General features: G+C 47.7%; 1 protein-coding gene across 1 annotated transcript in view; it reads right to left on the reverse strand.

Annotated features, from left to right (window-relative positions):
• CEP104 (centrosomal protein 104) overlaps positions 1–18,666 on the reverse strand; it is a 43,904-nt gene that overhangs the window by 16,464 nt on the left and 8,774 nt on the right. The window contains exons 6-14 of the mRNA XM_021717911.1: positions 15,149–15,317; positions 14,499–14,654; positions 13,133–13,360; positions 11,879–12,076; positions 10,185–10,352; positions 9,334–9,507; positions 5,427–5,603; positions 1,588–1,794; positions 841–948 (exon numbers count right to left, since the gene is read on the reverse strand). Of these exons, the coding sequence (XP_021573586.1) occupies positions 841–948; positions 1,588–1,794; positions 5,427–5,603; positions 9,334–9,507; positions 10,185–10,352; positions 11,879–12,076; positions 13,133–13,360; positions 14,499–14,654; positions 15,149–15,317 (1,585 nt within the window). The remainder of the gene's footprint in view (positions 1–840; positions 949–1,587; positions 1,795–5,426; positions 5,604–9,333; positions 9,508–10,184; positions 10,353–11,878; positions 12,077–13,132; positions 13,361–14,498; positions 14,655–15,148; positions 15,318–18,666) is intronic.

The raw sequence follows: 18,666 nt of genomic DNA on the forward strand, positions 1-18,666 counted from the left end.
CCGCACTCCAGTATGGGCGACAGAGTGAGACTCCAACTCAAAAAAAAAAAAAAATTTTCACTGGGCACGGTGGCTGACGCCTATAATCCCAGCACTTTAGGAGGCGGAAGCAAGAGGACTGCCTGAGCCCAGGGGTTCAAGACCAGCCCGGGCAACTTGGTGAGACCCTGTCTCTACAATAAATCAAAAAATTAGCCTGCCATGGTAGTGTGTACCTATAGTTCGAGTTACTTTGAAGGTTGAGGTGGAAGGATTGCCTGAGCCCAACAGGTTGAGTCTGTGGTGACCAGGAGTGTGCCACTGCACTCCAGCCTGAGCGACAGAGTGAGACTTTGACTCAAAAAAAAAAAAAAGAAATTTTCTCTCAACTAAAGTAGCTTAATCACAAATTTAGTGTTGTGAAACTAGTTTAAATCCCAAAAGCAGGGCGGTTGAGAAGAAACACATTTACAGTCAGCCAGACTGTCTGATCCCACTTCCTAGGATGCCTCCCACAGGCTTAGAGAGTAAGGACTCCTTGAAACAGAACACCCACCTGAAAGATCCTTGGTGAATGTGCCCTGTTCTAGCTTATTCCTCTCCCTTGTGCTGAAGCAGCTGGGAGCTGCGGAGGAAGGGCTCTGTCCCCCAGTCTGGACCAGCTTCCACCCGCAGCAGCTCCCAGTCCAGCTCCCTATGGGGAAGACTTCTCTCACTTGTTCCCAGGCAAAGTTAAAAATAATAAAGAATAAACATATCACCTGCATAACCCCGTGGAAATTAAGTCAAGTACAGTGTGGCTCTACATAACAAGATAAACTTCAACAGCAAACATGGGTGAAAGGTGGGCCCACTTCCCACCTGGCCTTCAGTCTCAACTTCCTTCAGTGCTGCCAGCTGCCCTTGCAAAGCTTTCATTTCTTCTTTCTTTTGTTTTTCTGCTGCTTCTGTAGCCGCTTTTTTCTGTGCCTGGTAAGAAAATTATTTAGGGTAATCTTAGAAATTGGGAGACAAATTACGGCATATAAATTATGTTTCTGGCCGGGTGTGGTGGTTCACTCTTATAATCCCAGCACTTTGGGAGGCTGAGGTGAGAGGATTGCCTGAGCCCACAGCCTGGGCAACTTGGTGAGACCTCATCTCTACAATAAATAAAAAATTTAGCCGGGCGTAGTGGTGTGTGCCTGTAGTTCCAGCTACTTGGAAGGCTGAGACGGAAGGATCAACTGAGCCCAGATGGTAGAGGCTGTGGTGGCCGTGAGCGTGCCACTGCACTCCAGCCTGGATGACAGAGTGAGACTCCAACTCAAAAAAAAAAAAAATAGCTAGGTCTAGAAGTAAATTTTTCAGATTAATTTAAGAAACGTTCACTGATAGGTAAGACTGCCAATGTCCCAGTGGCTAGCATTATTCCTTTTTACAGCCTAGGAACCTTGAGGGTCTCACTGGCAGCAAGTGGAGCTGGGATCTGGACTTGGGAACCAGTGCTCTTAGCCAGTACGTCCAGGATCCCTGTACACGTGGCTTCTTAAAATAACTTACTTATCCATGTACCAAGCAACTTCTTAAACACAGGATTACACAATTACTTCATGAACATTAACTTACCCTAATGTCAGCATTTGTAGGTTTGCCATCTATTTTAGCAAATCCCTCAAAGATTGTTTTGTAAAGGACATTCTTGCGCGTGTTGCTGTCATCTGGAGGAAGGTACTCGAGGACAAAAGCCTGGTGCTGTTTGTACATGTCCAAGATAATCCTGACTGCTGTCTCTCGGACCTCATACACTTTGTGCTCCAGGGCACTCACAGAAAACTAAAAACAAAGGTGGAGACTCAGCTTCAGGATCACAGTCAACCCCTTCTAGCACATGTTACAAGGTGCATTATACAGATTTGAAAAATTAAAAAAAACAGCATACACAGAACCCCATATTCTAGGACACAGAGAATTTTTCCTAGCTGACATCATGTACATAGCTGAGCTTACATTGTACATTCGAATTGTGTTTTGCCTTTTTCCACTTGACATGTTAACAGGCCTTCTTACAGATATAGCATTCCATAAACTTCGATTAAGTACTATGAAATCTTTCAAACACGCAGAAGAGGAAATATAATACGCCCCGCAGGCCCACCCTCTACTCTTAGCTGGTGTCATGATTTACCATGCTTGCTGGATCTTTTTGTAATTCCCCTCCACACATCTCTGCCTGCCGTCCTCCCATCGTCTGGTCTTCCTGTCCTCACGTCCTCCCAGGAGGTATCCACACCCCTGAGCTGATGTGTGTGCTGCCACCCACGTGTTCACTTACTCCCAGGGCACATGGCCGCTGACATGTACAGAGATATATGTACAGCAGCTTTTTGTTTGGCCATTATAAACAGCATACTGTGCCTATCATTCTGAAATGTTTTTTCCTACTCAACATTATGTTTTCAAGATCTAGGCACGTCCATCTTAATCTATTTCATTCAACTGCTCTGTGGTGTTCTGTCACATGACATATCACAATGTATCTATCCATTCCCAGGCTGATGTTTCCCTGATGGTACTTTGAATATCAAGGCCTCTCAGTGCCTGGACTTCCTCACTTCTGAGCCACACGCTCTCGGGCTCACCAAGACCTTGTACTTCCGGTCGCCGCACCATCTCTGAAGTACAACCTTGAGGGTTCTGTGTGCTAATTCCTGCCCACCCTTCCCGCTCACTTTTCTTGGCATTCCTTCCCGACAGTTCTTCAGCCCCATGGGACTTAGCTGGTGTCCTTCCACCATCCTGACCTCCTGCGGGTGTCCTTCCACCACCCGTTATCGCCCATGAGTCCTCACTGCCCTCTAGGTCTAGCGAGGACCAGACAGTCTGTCGTTGTGGTCCTTCTGCCGTTCGTGTGTACCCTCAGCATCCTGGGCCCCTTCCCCTTTCTGCGCATCACCAGGCGAAGCGGAATGTGACTGCAGACTTCAGAACCAGCTGGCAGGTTCCACCTGAGACCATGGCCATCTGCACCCAGGACCCGGGCCTGCGCAGCTGCTGATCCACGGTGTTCCCTTTGGGCCCCTGGGACCTGAAGACGGGCATTCTGAGCCCCCGTTTTGCCTCCCAAGCCACTTCATCCCTTCTCGTCTGAAGCAGGCATCCTTCTTGAAGAGCCTGCGGTTGGCCACTTGCTGTCCATGGAGCCAGCGCGCCGGCCCCTCAAGGACTCAGCGTCCACCACCCCCTCCCACATCTCCTTCTTGTATCTGTTTCTTTTCTTCTTTTCCCTCATCCAGATAATTCCTGCCAGCACTTAGATCAACTAAAACACAACCGAGTGCTCAAAAAGCCAGTGTCCTTTGCTTCTCACACTCCTCTGTCCCTGGCCATCAGGGTGGGGCCATCTCGCCCAATGGGAAGGGGGTGGGTGCAGCTTCACCCACGGGAATCTCCCATGCACCATCCTTTAGTCACTTTCCTTTATTCAGTGGCCTCGGAGGTCACGTGTGGAAGTGGGTGGCATCATACTTGAAGGATACCGAGTCCCCGAATGACTGCACGCAACAGAGCACCCTCTATCCTTGCCAACTGCATTGGACCATGACAAAAGAGAGCAATGCACACTTGTGTAAGGCACAGAAATGTCAGCACTTGTTACTGCATCACAGCTTCCTGTGACGAATGCTTAAATGAGGATCTTGGAGTGGACACTGACCCAGAGCTCAGAGACATGGGGCAGGTGTCACGGATCTGGGGTGGGGGGGGCGAGGAAACTAAACTTGGAGGCAGGAAAGAGGCTGAGACTGTGTTATGCTGGGCAAAACAGTCATGAAAACTCTTGCCAATTATAACTCAGGGAGGTAGGGCGTGGGCCTACTGAGTTACTAGTGCCAGGAGAAACTGATGGAAATAATTAGGGTACCAGTGTGTTTGGGCTACAACTGGCAGCTTTTGACAAGTTCCACTAAAGTAAGAGATGAGCTCTGGAAAGAACTGGCAGCTTGCAGCCAGGAAAAACTCTGTTCTTCGGCATAGGAAGGGCCACGCTGGCAGGTCTCATCAGGAGGATCACAGGGGTCTCCAGGGCTGTGGAGGACAATCTGCAGGGAAAGTCCACTGGGGACTCTGTGACTCCAAACTAGGCAAGAGAGGATGACACTGGCCCTGGTGGCAGCAGCAAAGGCCCGTGGTTTCGTCAAGTTCTGGGTGCATTTTAGGGAGAGCCCAGAGAATTTGCTGATGGAGGTTTGAGACAAGGGGAAGAGTCAAGACGACAGCAAGGCTGTGGCCCGAGCTAAGAGAATGAAGCTGCTCTTTACTGAAATGGGAGAGGCTGAAGGGGGTCCAGCAGAGTCTGATGTGGACATGGGAGGTGGAGGTTTCCTGGCGGTAAAGAAGGGAGGCTGAGCAGCGATGGGGTGAGTCAGAAGCTCGGGGGGAAGCCAGGGAAGAAGGGTCTTCCATGCCCAGATGTGCAACTGACTGGGATCATAAGGGAGGGAACAAGTACACAGACACAAGGAGAATAAGGCAGGGGCACTTCCAGCTAAAAGCCAAGAAGATGAAGATGCGTCAGTAAAGGAGCTAAGAGGACGAGGCTGCGAGGCCACAGGGAACGGGGCTTCTTCACTTCTGTGTCTAAACCACACCTTTCTTGATAAAGCAGGTGTTCCTCACCTTCCTGACTGTAAGTTTCATTATGTCAGGTTCAAATCCAGGCATCTGGAGTCAATGGATACATAGAGTCAACAGAGAAGAAAGTGTTCAAATCACATCCCCACTGCCTCCCTGCTCTCCACACAAGAGGAGCGAAGACAGAAAACTGACCTAAGGCAGAGACTGAGGACTAACACTGTGAAGCAGCTTATCCTCAGTACTGGCCAAAATGTTGGCCACAGTCAGAGCCATATCTTCAACATGTGTGACATCAGGAAGCAGAAAATTTGATTGGCAGAAAAGTTGTCCAAAGCACAAAAAGTACATCTACAGTGAGTACTTGCACTCACAGGCTGAGCCCCCCAAACCAGAAATCGAGAATGCCTCAAAGTCTGAAGCTTTCTGAGTACCAATACAATGCTCAAAGAAAACGCTCCCTGGACGCGTCAGTCTCCGGTGAGTACGATGTAAATATTCCCACACCTACAAACTCCGACATCTGAAACTCTTGGTCTCCGCACTTTGGCAAAGGGATGCCCAACCCTTGCTTGCTCTTCCCTGCCGCCCTGCAGTTGTCTCTGACAAAGAAACGCTTCTGTGACCTGTGTCCCACCACAAAGAGCTGCACACACCACACACCAACCAGCGCGACCACGAACAGCAGGAAGGGGCGGTCCCTCATTTGTCAGAGGACACACGTACTCTTCCGAAATCATTCATTCATTCAGCAACCACAGAGCAGGCACTCGCCGTGCTCCAGGCACGGTCAGCGGGGCTGGGTCGCGGCAGCGTGTCACAGGCGGCTTGCTCACCTTCATCACACTGTCCAGGGTGAAGCCCGAGCTGCCGGTGCCCAGGTCCTTCAGCAGCCGGGCCAAGAGACCCATCTGGCTCATTGCCAGGTGAACCGAGGAGTTTGCTTTCAGCGGCTGCACCAAGTAGAACGGAATAATGTGGAGAGACTTAACTTCCTTAAACAAGGCCATCTCCTGGGAAAGCCAATATAACTTGTTAATTTCTACTGGGAAATGCTAGAGGCAACTTAGCACAATATAGCCTGATCTTCACTGAAGGAAGAAAGAGGGAAATACAAAATGAGAGTGACAGATGGCAATAAAGTCACCAATCTATCAGTTTATACGTCCGTTTAAAGCATAACAACAATTAAGACGAAAACCTGTAGCATAAGAAATAAAACCAAGATCACCTGAAGATTAATGAAAGTGTTACAGAAAACATACTAGGAAACTTTAAGGTTTTTATTCTCAGCATTCCTCAACCTCAAGAAAAAGGGTTTCTAATTTCTTTTTTCCTTTCTTTTCTTTTTTTGAGTTGGAGTCTCACTCTGTTGCCCAAGCTGCAGTGCAGTGGCAGGCTCATGGCCACCACAGCCTCGACCTGCTGGGCTCAGGTAATTCTTCCTCCTCAGTCTTCCAAGTAGCTGGAACTACAGGCGTGCACTACCATGCCTGGCTAACTTTTTGATTTCATGTAGAGATGAGGTCTCACCATGTTGCCCAGGCTGGTCTTGAACCCCTGGGCTCAGGCAATCCTCTTGCCTTGGCCTTCCAAAGTGCTGGGATTACAGGCTTGAATCACTGTGCCTGACCAGGTTTTCTAATTTCTAAAATCCTAAAAGAAACTTTATTTTATTTTATTTTTGAGTTGGAGTCTCACTCCGTCATCCACGCTGAGTATAGTGGCACACTCATGGTTACCCTAGTGTCAATTTGCTGGGCTCAGGCGATCCTTCTATCCTTCTGCCTCAGCCTTCCAAGTAGCTGGAACTACAGGTGTGTGCTACCGTGACTGGCTAATTATTTATTTATTTATTTATTTATTTTTTGAGTTGGAGTCTCATTCTGTCGCCCAGACTGGAGTGCAGTGGCATGCTCCCAGCCACCGCAGCCTCGATCTGCTGGGCTCTGGCAATCCTCCCGCCTCAGCTTTCCAAATAGCTGGAACTACAGGCATGTGCTACCATGCCCAGCTAATTTTTTGATTTATTGTAGAGATGAGGTCTTGCCAAGTTGCCCAGGCGGGTCTCGAACCCGCAGGCTCAGGCAATCCACTCACCTCAGCCTCCTAAAGCGCGGGATTACAGGCTGAGCCACCAAGCCCGGCTATTTATTTATTTATTATAGAGACGAGGTCTCACCATGTTGCTCAGGCTGGTCTCAAACCTGTGGGTTCAGGCAATCCTCTCGCCTCGGTCTCCCAAAGTACTGGGATTACAGGCTTGAGCCACCATGTCTGGCCTAAAATAAATTTTTAAAAATGTCTTTGAAAAAAAAAAATTTCTATAGCTTTAAGGACACAAATTGCTTTTGGGTATGTGGATAAAATGCAGAGTAGTGAAGTCTGGCTTTTAGTATATCTGTCACATTATACTCAACTAGTGATTCTTTGCTGCTAGAAATTAGTTTTGCTGCTCGAATCATCATTTCAGTATTTATTAAATGTCAACTACAAGTGTAACAATGTATGATTCTTCAGTTTTTTGTTTTTCGTTTTTGAGTTGGAGTCTCACTCTGTCGCCCAGACTGGAGTGCAGTGGCATGCTCCCGGCCACCACGGCCTCGACCTGCTGGGCTCCAGCCATCCTTCCGCCTCAGCCTTCCATGCAGCTGGAACTACAGGTGCGCACTACCATGCCCGGCTAATTTTTTTTTTTTTTTTATTTATTGTAGAGAAGAGGTCTCGCCAAGTTGCCCTGGTGGGTCTCGAACCCGCAGGCTCAGGCAATCCACTCACCTCGGCCTCCCAAAGTGCTGGGATTACAGGCTGAGCCACCGAGCCTGGCCGATTCTTCAGTTAAAATGGCTAACAGTGGTTAAGATGAAAATGTAAGTACCATTACATATTTTAATGTTCCTAAACAAAGAAGTCTTTTTATAATTAAGACACTTATTTAATTAGTTAGGTACAGAGAAAGAAATAATAGAATATTGAAGCATTTAAGCTGCATATAGAAAAGAAACCTGCTTTTTAGTGATTCTGCAGGTCACATCACTTAAAATAATCTCTCATTTTGTCAGCCCAATTAATTTAACTTGGGTCTATGAGTGACATTGCATACACATAAGACACGGACATAGTAAGAGCATTCTTCAGGGAAGTATGAAGAATAAACTCCTTAAACAACAGAGGCTGTAAGTGTGTGTTTGAGAAGTCAGCTAACTGGCATGCTGGGGCACACCATGAATTCTAACCCTGTGGCAGACTGCTTCAAAGTTATCTCAGAGACAGAGAAAAAGTGAGCATGCCCAGACTACTCAGAAGTTAGTATGGCTTGGAGAAATAATTACACGAAGCCACCACATGCTCTCAATTTCAACAGATATCTTAAGAGACAACACCCCCCAAATTTCAGCAATCTTACCAGTGTATATTGTAGCACTTTAGCTACAGCTCTTATTTTAACCTTTTTATTAGTATTACTTATTTTCCCTTATTTATATCTTCCTTGAAAATTTAAGTTTACTAAATGAAACTAGAACAGTGGTTTTTCATATTTTTGGAGAAATGACCCCCTTTGAGAAACTATGAAAGCTTTGGATTCTTTCTTAAGAAAGATATACACACCCACAACATTTTGTACACAACTTGAAGAAATCCATAGACTTTTTAAAGCCCAAATCTGGAGCCTTACCTTAAGAACTTCTAGATCAGATGAATTCATTGGCAAACTTAAAGACAGCAAGATGTACATTCACACTTCATGGTACAACTATGTGCCCCAAACCCTCACACATCTATCTCAATATTTCCCACAATATCTAGCCCAGAGCAGGGGTCTTTGGTGAAATAACAAAAATGTTTAGATTAAGACAGTTGTACATCCATTATTTCTTTACCCTCAAATTTTCTATTTTGATAAAATTTTCCATATATTTTTATTTATTAAAAATCGGTAGCACATGTTGGATAAGAGGAACACGGTAAACACATTTTAACTTTGAAGTTTATGCCTAAGTTTTTTTTTGGAGTTGGAATCTCACTCTTGTTGCCCAGGCTGGAGTGCAGTAGCACGCTCATAGCCACCGCAGCTTCTACCTGCTGGGTTAAGGCAGTCCTTCCGCCTCAGTCTTCCAAGTAGCTGGAACTACAGGTGAGCATCACCACGCCTGGATTATTTTTTAATTTATTGTGGAGACAGGGTCTCGCTAAGTTGCCCTGGCTGGTCTAGAAACCCTGGGCTCAGGCAATCCTCTCACCTCTGGCTCCCAAAGTGCTGGGATGACATTGGTAGGAGTCACCACACCTGGCGATAAAAATTTTGTTTTTTTGAGTCAGGGTCTCACTTTGCTGCTTAGGCTGGAGTGCAGTGGCATGATCATGGGCTCTGAGATCAAGAGATTCTTCCATCTTAGCCTTCCAAGTACCTGGGACTACAGGTGTGTGCTACCACATCTAGCTTTTTTTATAGAGACGAGGTCTCACTATGTGGTCTAGGCTGGTCTCGAACTCTTGAGCTCAAGCAATCCTCTAGGCTCAGTTTCTCAAAGTCCTGAGATTACAGGTGTGAGCCACTGCGCCTGGCCATGTGCTGAAGATAAAATTTACCTTTAAAGCATAAAGAAAGCACAATAGTGAATCCCTAAGAATAATGTATGATGCTCTTGAGTAGAGACAGAATCTTGTAAGGTGTTAAGAAAGCCAGATATCTATAGGCATGTTTACTATGCACAGTTTCAAACGCTATGGTGAGGTTCAGACCTGGATAAAATTCGCAGCTGTGACACGGAGCCGGGCAGAAGAATCTCCGGTTCTGGTGAGCAAAACGGGGACAGTCCTTTCCACACAGTGAGTTGTCTCAAGCCGACTCAGCTTATGTTTAGGAATATATTGCGTAATGATCATTTTCAACAGTTTCAAAGAAGCTTGAAAGACCTAACAAAAAAAGTGAGAAAAACAGATTGAGCTACTATAATGGAACTCCACAGGGAGTAAACATGAAATGTACTATTGGTAATAAATAAGGACATTATATTGATAATTACATCTTGTCTGAAGGGCTGAAAATGGCAAACTGAGAACTGCTTTCTAATTATAGTACCCTTCACACAGTAGATATAGGTTCTTATTTTACGGTGTCACAAAGCACTCAACATAATCCCTTGATATAAACATCTAACATTCCTGCTTCAATGGGTAAGCCCTGTATTAATGCACAGAATTGTGTAATTGTAGGATGTTCATTCTGAAAGCCCACTCGGAGCTAGAAGACTTCACTAGTAACTCTCAAGCCCCTCAGGTTTCATGAAAAATACAAACGTCTGTCCATGGTGGTGAGTCAGCTTCTGCCAACACTGAGCCTTGAAGACCATAGAGAAGCCGCTGCTGTTCTAGAACCAGGGGATGACCCAAGCATAGACAGATTTCACGAACACTTCATTTACAATCACCTTTATAAGGCATCTCTTGTTAGGGAGCCTTAATTCTTAACTACACTATCAAGCTAGAGCTGGTGACTGTGTCAGCACCTCTCCTGATATCCTGGTCTGCTGTGGGATGGCATGTTATTTCATCCACAGACGCTGGGGCTAGTGCCAGCTGTGGGGACTCACTGAGGTCACAATGTCCTTTATGGCTCTTCTAATGAGAAAGATGGATGCTCTCAGTGTGTTCTTTAAATCTTCCTTTGGGGTTCCCACAGGCAATTCCATCAGCCTTTTATACAGAGCAAGCAGTGCATCCTCTCGGCAGGACCATGTCTTGGAATAGGCCCCGGCAACCTACCACAAAACAGAAGTCTTGCTTTATTTCAAGAGGCAGCGTTTTCATGGCATCCTACTACCACCCTCCACACTTGAAGGCTTTTTTCTTGGAGTTGGAGTCTCACTCTGTCACCCAGACTGGAGTGCAGTGGCCGCTGCCGGCCACCGCAGCCTCAACCTGCTAGGGCTCCGGTGATCCTTCCAGGTAGCTGGAATTATAGGCGCGTACTACCACACCCGACTGATTTTTTTATTTATTGTAGAGATGAGGTCTCGCCAAGTTGCCCAGGTGGGTCTCGAACCCTCATGCTCAGGCTTATTTATTTTTTGTAGAGATGAGAGCTCGCTATGTTGCCCAGTCTGGTCTCGAACTCCTGGGATCTAGCAACCCTCCCGCCTCACCCTCCCAAAGTGCTGGGATTACAGGCTGAGCCACCGAGCCCGGCCAAAAGCTTTTTTCTAAACTAAGACTTCTGTAAAAGGTTTTTACAAAACAAATATGCATATTTAGAACTAACTTTTCTGACAAGGAACCTTTAACACTATGTTAAAATATGAGGCCAGAGAATTTGGGAGGGTGAGGCGGGAGGACTGCTTGAGCCCAGAAGTTCAAGACCAGACTAGGCAACATGGTGAGACCCCATCTCTACAAAAAATAAAAATAAAAATTAGCTGGGCATGGTGGTGTACGCCAGTAATCTCAGCTACTCAGGAGGCTGAGGTGGAAAGATTGCCTGAGTCCAGGAGGTTGAAGCGGTAGTGAGTCGTGATTGTGCCACTGCACTTAAGCCTGGGCGACAGAAATATTTTAGAGCTGAGACCCAGGGGAGAGGCCACTAATTTCCACAGGAAGACACTTTTGTCTTTTGCTTTGCCATCATTTGCCACGGGAACTAGCTGGAGCTCACAGAAGGAAGTCGATGTTTATATACACAAGCTCTGGGAGTACCAGAAAGAAACACCCAGGCTTGAATGAATACTCATTCATAGAATCTGAAATTGTAGCTCATGCTTTTGCTGCTTCATACAATTAAAAATTAGCAAAAGACTTTCTGACTCATTAAGAATAAAGTGGGGTGGACTCCTTTGCTTGCCATGTCTTCTCACAAGACTTTCAGAATCAAGTGATTCCTGGTCAAGAAACAGAAGCAAAATCGTCCCATTCCCCAGTGGATTTGGATGAAAACTGGTAATAAAATTCAGTACAACTCCAAGTAGACATTGGAGAAGAACCAAGCTGAGTCTATAAGGAATTGCACATGAGGTGGCACACGTTTATGTTGAATCATGGTCACCATCATCTTGCCATTATCAAGTTGAAAATCTCCACAGTCGAGAAGTCAAACATGTTTAATTGGGATGTGATTTTTTGTTTATGTGCTCTGCACTAGTGGGCTGGCTTAGTAATAAATATGAAACCTTCTGTCTGGGAAAAAAAAAGAATAAAGGGAAATTAACATTATTACAAGCACAAAGCCCCGGGCTGTCTTCCTTGATGTCTACGTATGCATATTGTGGTGCATGTGGCGTTTCTGCTTTGTTACCAAGGTTTCTCCCAACACGTCAATGGCGGAGCTGGCCTCCCTCGAGGCCTGCTCTGTTAGGGGCTCGGGCTCCCCTGAAAGGCCTCCTCTCCGAGTATCGCTGACATCTGCCTCACTCATTTCAGGTTCTGCCAGCGCCTCTCCCTGCTGCTTGCGGATGGCTGGGAGAGGCCGCTCGTCATAGGGCAGGGACTCCACCTGCGGGAGGAGGGAGAGAGGAAGGGGCGGTGGTGGGTATCCTCCCCATCTCCTGGTGCAACTCTCCCCAGCAGTCCTCTACACTCCCTTCCCTGGTCAGAAAAACTGTGTTTTGCTAAATGTCATCAGATTAGGATAATTTACACAACAAATAAGATGTAATTGAAGGCTGGGTACAGAGGCTCATGCCTGTAATCTCTGCACTTTGGGAGGCCGAGATAAGGGGACTGCCTGAGCCGATGGGTTTGAGGACAGCATGGGCAACTTGGTGAGACTTCATTTCTACAATAAATCAAAAAATTAGCTGGGCATGATAGCAGGCACCTGTCGTTCTGGCTCCTTGGAAGGCTGAGGTGAAAAGATCACCTGAGTCCAGCAGGTTGACGCTGGGGTGGCAGTGAGGGTTCCACTGCACTCTAGCCTGGGCAATGGAATGAGACTCCAACTCAAAAAAAAGAGATGTAATTGAAAAAAATTAGATGAGGCATTCTGTTCCTTTCTAAACTCACGATAGATCTAATAAAAAAAGCATTGTAGACTCCACCTAAATGACTGTTTACAGTAGCAGTTCAGTTCAACTGACATGGTGATTAATAAAGAAGGTTATTACATTTTTTTTCTGACAAGATCTCTGACATTTTCTTAGCTTATTGCTTAGAAGTCAGTATCAAGCCTAATTTTTTTTTTTTAGACATACTCTTGCTCTGTTGCCCAGGCTGGAGTGCAGTGGCACAGTCACAGCTCACAGCAGCCTTGAACGCTTGGGCTCAATCGAGCCTTCTGCCTCAGTCTCCCAAGTAGCTGAGATTACAGGCATGAGCCACTGTGCCTGGCCAGCCCTGATTTTAATAGCCCATGAGGTGGGCTATTAGGCTTATTGCTTATGCTGCTATGTTCTTCCCCAGGGCTCCTATCTCCAGGAAAGAAGGGGAGAAGGGGGTGGCTGTGTGGAGCACTCATATGTCCTGTGCAACGAAACACTGTCTGGCACAACACAGACCCTCCACAGACATCTGTTGGACAGACCAAACACCAGTCTGAAACTGAGTCACCTACACCGACCTTTAGATGAGCATTCGTGGCAGGCAGCAACTGGTCCACTGCAGAATGCTGAGGAGAAATACTCAGAGAATGTGACAGAGTCTTTTCTTGAAGGAAAGGCTCTGCAAAGTGGTTTTCTGCTCCTCTTTCTTCCAGGGGTGGCAGTGGGGGCACTGGCTTCTGATGGTGAGGACTATCAGAATGAGCAAGGGGCTGGAGGGGCAGGTCAAAAGGTCTTCGCATCTGGAGGAGAAAGGGACATTCGATCTCACGTGTCCCTGCCACACCAGATATAACCCATCTCAACCTCCCAGATGAGCAAGACTAGAAAGGCTGTGACAGGAGAGGATCCTTGGGGTGATGAGGAGTTTCAAAACAAAAGAAACACTTTCCAGAGAGCGATCATCTCCTCTAAGTCCTGCAGTTACCTGCACTTGCCTTGGCTGTCTCTCCATGTTACTGTTGGGGCTACAAAAGTGACAAACACACCCAAAACGATAGTGTAAGCACAAGCATTTTCCTGAAGCACGTCCACACATGTGTGTAAAGGAGCAGGGTGGTGGGACGTGCCCAGTGAGGTCTGAGTTGACTCGTGTTTGACGACACTGCTTTTCGCCGCGTCTGCAATGGAGGGTTGGGTTGTGCAATACCGATAAGCAGAGCTGAGCGTGCAGCTGTTCACACTGGGCGTGGTGCTGTGTGCTTTAGGCGGATGCTCTTAATGCTTGTTTTAACTCCACTTTAAAGCTGATGGGAAAACCGAGGCATGGAACTGATAATAGTCTGATACTCACAGCTAGAATTGGGGTGCTGGACTGAATGAACCCAGGTAGTCCAGCTCCACAGTATGCATTCTCCACTGCTATCTTGTGTCTCTGGGCCTCAGTTTCCTAATCTATCCTGTGGGATGGATATCACCTGCCTGTGAGTTCTAAAGATCAGAGGCAGAGTGCCTTGCAAAAACCATGTTCCCAACATGCTAAAGCTGTCAGCGTGATTGTCTCACTTTATCCTCATGGCACTGAGGGGTACGTAGTGCAGGATCCTCATTTCATTTTGCAAACAAGGAACCTGAGAGCTGGAGACACGAAGGGAAAGGGACACAGTGCCAAAAGCAACAGGGCCCTCGGACTTCCTGCCCTGACTCGTTCCTTCTCCCCCTGCTATGACTCCTCCAGAACATGGCAAGGCCAGAACCCACTTGGCGCAGGCCTGTAAGGGTGAGGGGTATCCGCCGCAACTGTCGTCCGAGTCCAACAAAGTCTGTGCCTGACATTCACAAAACACCCACCTGACTGGGTGAGCAACATGCTGAACTTCCCTCCTCCAGCTGCCCTTCGCCCACCCATCCCTGGCCCAGCCTTGCCGCTACCGCACCCACCAGCTCAGTGTCCAGGAGGCTGTGCAGCTCCAGCTGTGCATACACCTCGGCGCGGTACTGCTCCATCTGCTGTTTCTTTTCCTTGGCGAGGTCGTAGTCCTCCTTCTCCACCGCACAGCGCTTCTCCACCTCATACCTCCCCAGGCGCTCGCCAACCTGCAGCACAGATGTGGGCTGTTTCTCATCCAGGCCGATTATGTAGAGTGAAGGCACGCTTTCAGAGGAGTACTTGAACGGCTTGGTCAGAACACGTGTTCACTTCACAGATAGCGGGAACGAACACAGGGCAAGGGAAGGGATGGCCGTGCCCACTGCCAAGGCCTGCTTCCTGCCGCTCTGGCACCTGGAAAGCCCTGCAGTCCCGTCATGCTGGGGACAGACAGCTCGTTTTCCCACCATTCTTCCCAGCACTAAGGTCCCAGCATCGAGGTGGCTGATGGGCACTGACGTGAGTGTGAGCAGGTGGAAGATGGCCCCCCCCTTCCTCGACACCTTTAGAATGCTCGGCCTCCATGACTGATTTGATGTGATCTTTGGACCTGTTCACTTCACAGCCTTTAGTAACCCATTGCTCTGTTTACCACAGTTATACCAATTCCACACAGAGTCCGTCACTGGCACAAGCAGGAGCTGCTTTTCTGGAAGCATACCTTTTGCAAATCAGCAATGGCTTGCTTCAGTTTCTTGGCATAATCATAGCGCTCCTTCTGGACAGCTTCACGTTTTCTCTCATCTAATTTGCGTATAATCTGGGCAACTTCTGGGTCTTGGTACATATCAAAAGCTAAGTCATCTAGTGGAGAAATATAGTCAGATTTCCTAAAGGGAAGAAATGAATATTTTAGAGCTAATTTCAATCTCTGGCTACTGTGGTGGTGGGGGAGCCCTGTGAGTTCAGTGCTGCTGATGCAGCTGAGAAAATGCCCCTCCCCTCACGGTTCACGGAGCTTCTCCTGCACGAGTCATGGAGCTCTTACACGCAAGCAGGTCTTTCTGGCTCCAAAGCTCATGCTGTTGACCATGAATTCAACTTCAGGGCATCGGAGCCCTTGGTGCATTTGCTCATGCATCCAATCAACAGACACTGAGTGCAGACTTGGCCAGGCCTGGCTGTAGGCACTGGGGACAGGACAGTGGGTGTGAATCCACCTTAGAACAAGGTGGGGGGTGGGGGGAAGGACAAAATAAGTGGACGATCAGGTCCCACCCCTAAGGAGGAGATGTGGTGGGTCCAGGTGGGCCGGACACCCATGCTTTATAACGACGCCACCACGGAAGCTTCGATGAACATCACAGGTCAAGCACTGCTACCCTGAGTCTCCCTCGAAGTGTTAAAGTGCATGGCATCAGCCCCCGAGTGTGGGAGGAGACCAGAGTGCTCTTTTAGAAGTGAACGAGCCTTTCTTAGTTACCTGGTAACCCACTTCTGATTAAATATGACCTCCACGCTTCCCTTTAAGCTATGGGGTAGGGCCATAAACCAAGCAGCACACATGTTAGTGAGGACAAGTTTCAAGCATTCCAGCTGCTACATGGACGACATGAAGCCAGCCAGTGCACTGTGACCCGGACAGTCTGAGAAGTAGGCAGGCTTGAATTAAATATTATTTTGTCATAAAACTTCAGTTGGTAAACGAGTCACAATACATTCAAACAGGACACAAGACAACTTCACCTTTAAAATCCCCAGCGTCCCTTCTGGCACCTCCCACTTTGCTCCCAGCAGGCCAGTGGTTGGGACAGGCTTGCGCTGGCAGCTTGTAAGTGTATCTAATCCCAGTGACCACATAGGGATGCCTTTTAGTGATTCTATTAGCTCATGTTGGTCATTCTTAGCTGACACATACTCCATCCTTAAGTCTAAGTCACTTGAGGTCCCAGAGATGAGCACAAACACTACATCTGATTATAAAACTCCTACAAAGGAAAACACATAATGTCCTGTGGTGTCCCAGCCTGAATGCCTGGTGACTCAGCAGTGGCACAGAGTGCCTTCTACCTGCTTGGGTACAGAGCCCAAGAGGTGAGGCTGGATCCTGCATCAGTTCAGCCCGCACTGACAGCCACAAGCTCTTCCTAACTTGCTCATGGCCCCCCCATGAGATTCAGGCATGAGGCAGGACAGGTGAACTAGTCTGCCATCTACCCGGCTAACAGGATTAAGACAACTGATGTAAAGTCTCAATCAAGAAAACAGGAAGAATGTTTACTGGAGACACTAAGAAGCTAAAAACGTATCAATACCGGAAGAGACCTGGGTGTGGGCACAGTGATGAGGCCACCCAGGAGAGAGACAGGCTCCTATGTGCAAGGACACTTTTCGAAGCATCCTTCTGAAAAACAAGAAGGCTCCTGCTACCTTCCTGGGAGCAAAGGGAGGTATCTGAAGCAGAGACGGAGAAGCGGGCTCTGGCCGTCTGCGCTCCTGAGCCCGAAGTCGCCTGGCCTGCATCCCCCACCACGGCCTTGCGAAGCAGGATGGGCCATGGGAAGGCAGGCCGAGGGACAGGAGGCGCCTCTGTGGGAGGGAGGCTCCCTACCTGCCTGCGCCCATCTCTGTGGGGGAGGCTCCTGGCCCGCTCGCCAGCTCCTGAGCAGCCAGGGAGTCCACTCCTTGCTTTGTGTAACCACAAGAGTCCAGTTTGAGTGTCAATCACTTCAAGTCAGCAGTTTGTATGAAGGGAAAAATGAAATTACACTGAAAACTGTGGCGAACTTGAAGTTTAAATGCTTAATCTTTTCTTTATTCAGAAGTAGCCATCCGAGAAGAACCAGGGATCATTTGAATTCCTTATTTTTTAAAAAGTTATTATTATTTCTTCTTCTTTTTTGTTGGTGCAACTATGACAGCACCTGTTTTCTTTTTTTTTTTTTTGAGATGGAGTCTCTCTCTGTCGCCCAGACTGGAGTGCAATGGCCGCTCCCGGCTACCGCAGCCATGACCTACTAGGCTTCGGTGATCCTTCTGCCTCAGCCTTCCGAGTAGCTGGAACTACAGGCGCGCGCTACCACGCCTGGCTAATTTTTTGATTTATTGTAGAGATGAGGTCTCGTCAAGTTGCCCAGGCGGGTCTCGAACCCGCGGGCTCAGGCAATCCACTCACCTCAGCCTCCCAAAGTGTGGGATTACAGGCTGAGCCACTGAGCCCGGCTAGCACCTGTTTTCTATTGATCACGCATCTTTGAATGGGGTCCCCGTGCTGTCATCCATAGCAAGCACATGACAAGGGTGCTGAGGGAGCTACTGTCCCAAAGAGGTGCCCAGGGAAAGAGAGGGTGACCAGGGATAGAGCCAAAGAGCTCTCTAATCTCCCACTCTGGACCCACCAAGCGTTCTTACACTGAAAAAAAAGAGGCAACAGACAACATAAGTGCAATTGTTAACATGAAGAATATGTTACCGGGCACGGTGGCTCAAGCCTGTAATCCCAGCACTTTGGGAGGCTGAGGCAAGAGGACTGTCTGAACCCAAGGTTCATTTTTCCCTTCCCTTGGAGAGACCTCATCTCTACAGTAAATCAAAAAATTAGCTGGGTGTGGTGGCACACACCTATAGTGCTAGCTACTTGGAAGGCTGAGGTGGAAGGATTGCCTGAGCCCAGCAGGTCAAGGCTGGGCTGGCCACGAGCGTGCCACTGCACTCCAGCCTGGAGACAGAGTGAGACTCCAACTCAAAAAAAAAAAAAAAAAGAACACATTGATAGACAGAGGGGAACTGGTGAAAATTGTGTTTTTAAAATGGGTATGGCCTAGGTATGGTGGCTCATGCCTGTAATCCTAGCACTTTGGGAAGCAGAGGTGAGAGGAATGCCTGAGCCCCAAGGTTTGAGACCAGCCTGGGAAACTTGGCAAGACCTCGTCTTTACAATAAATCAAAAAATTAGCCAGGAGTGGTGGTGTGTGCCTATAGTTCCAGCTACTTGAAAGGCTGAGGTGGAAGGATCACCTGAGCCCAGCAGGTCAAGGGTGTGGTGGCTGTGAGCATGCCACTGCACTCCAGCCTGGGTGACAGTGAGATCCTGACTCAAAAAAAAAGGTATGATATATATTTCTCATTCCCCTAAAGAATAAACTTTTAAAGTAGCTATAAGATAAGTCTCCATTAACAGATATTCTGGGTTGATTAATATCTTTGATTTTTATCTATACATCTGCTTGTGTCAATAAA

This window comes from Carlito syrichta, unplaced genomic scaffold (assembly GCF_000164805.1).
Source record: "Carlito syrichta isolate Samal-C Ts95f unplaced genomic scaffold, Tarsius_syrichta-2.0.1 Scaffold311497, whole genome shotgun sequence".
Taxonomy (NCBI): domain Eukaryota; kingdom Metazoa; phylum Chordata; class Mammalia; order Primates; family Tarsiidae; genus Carlito; species Carlito syrichta.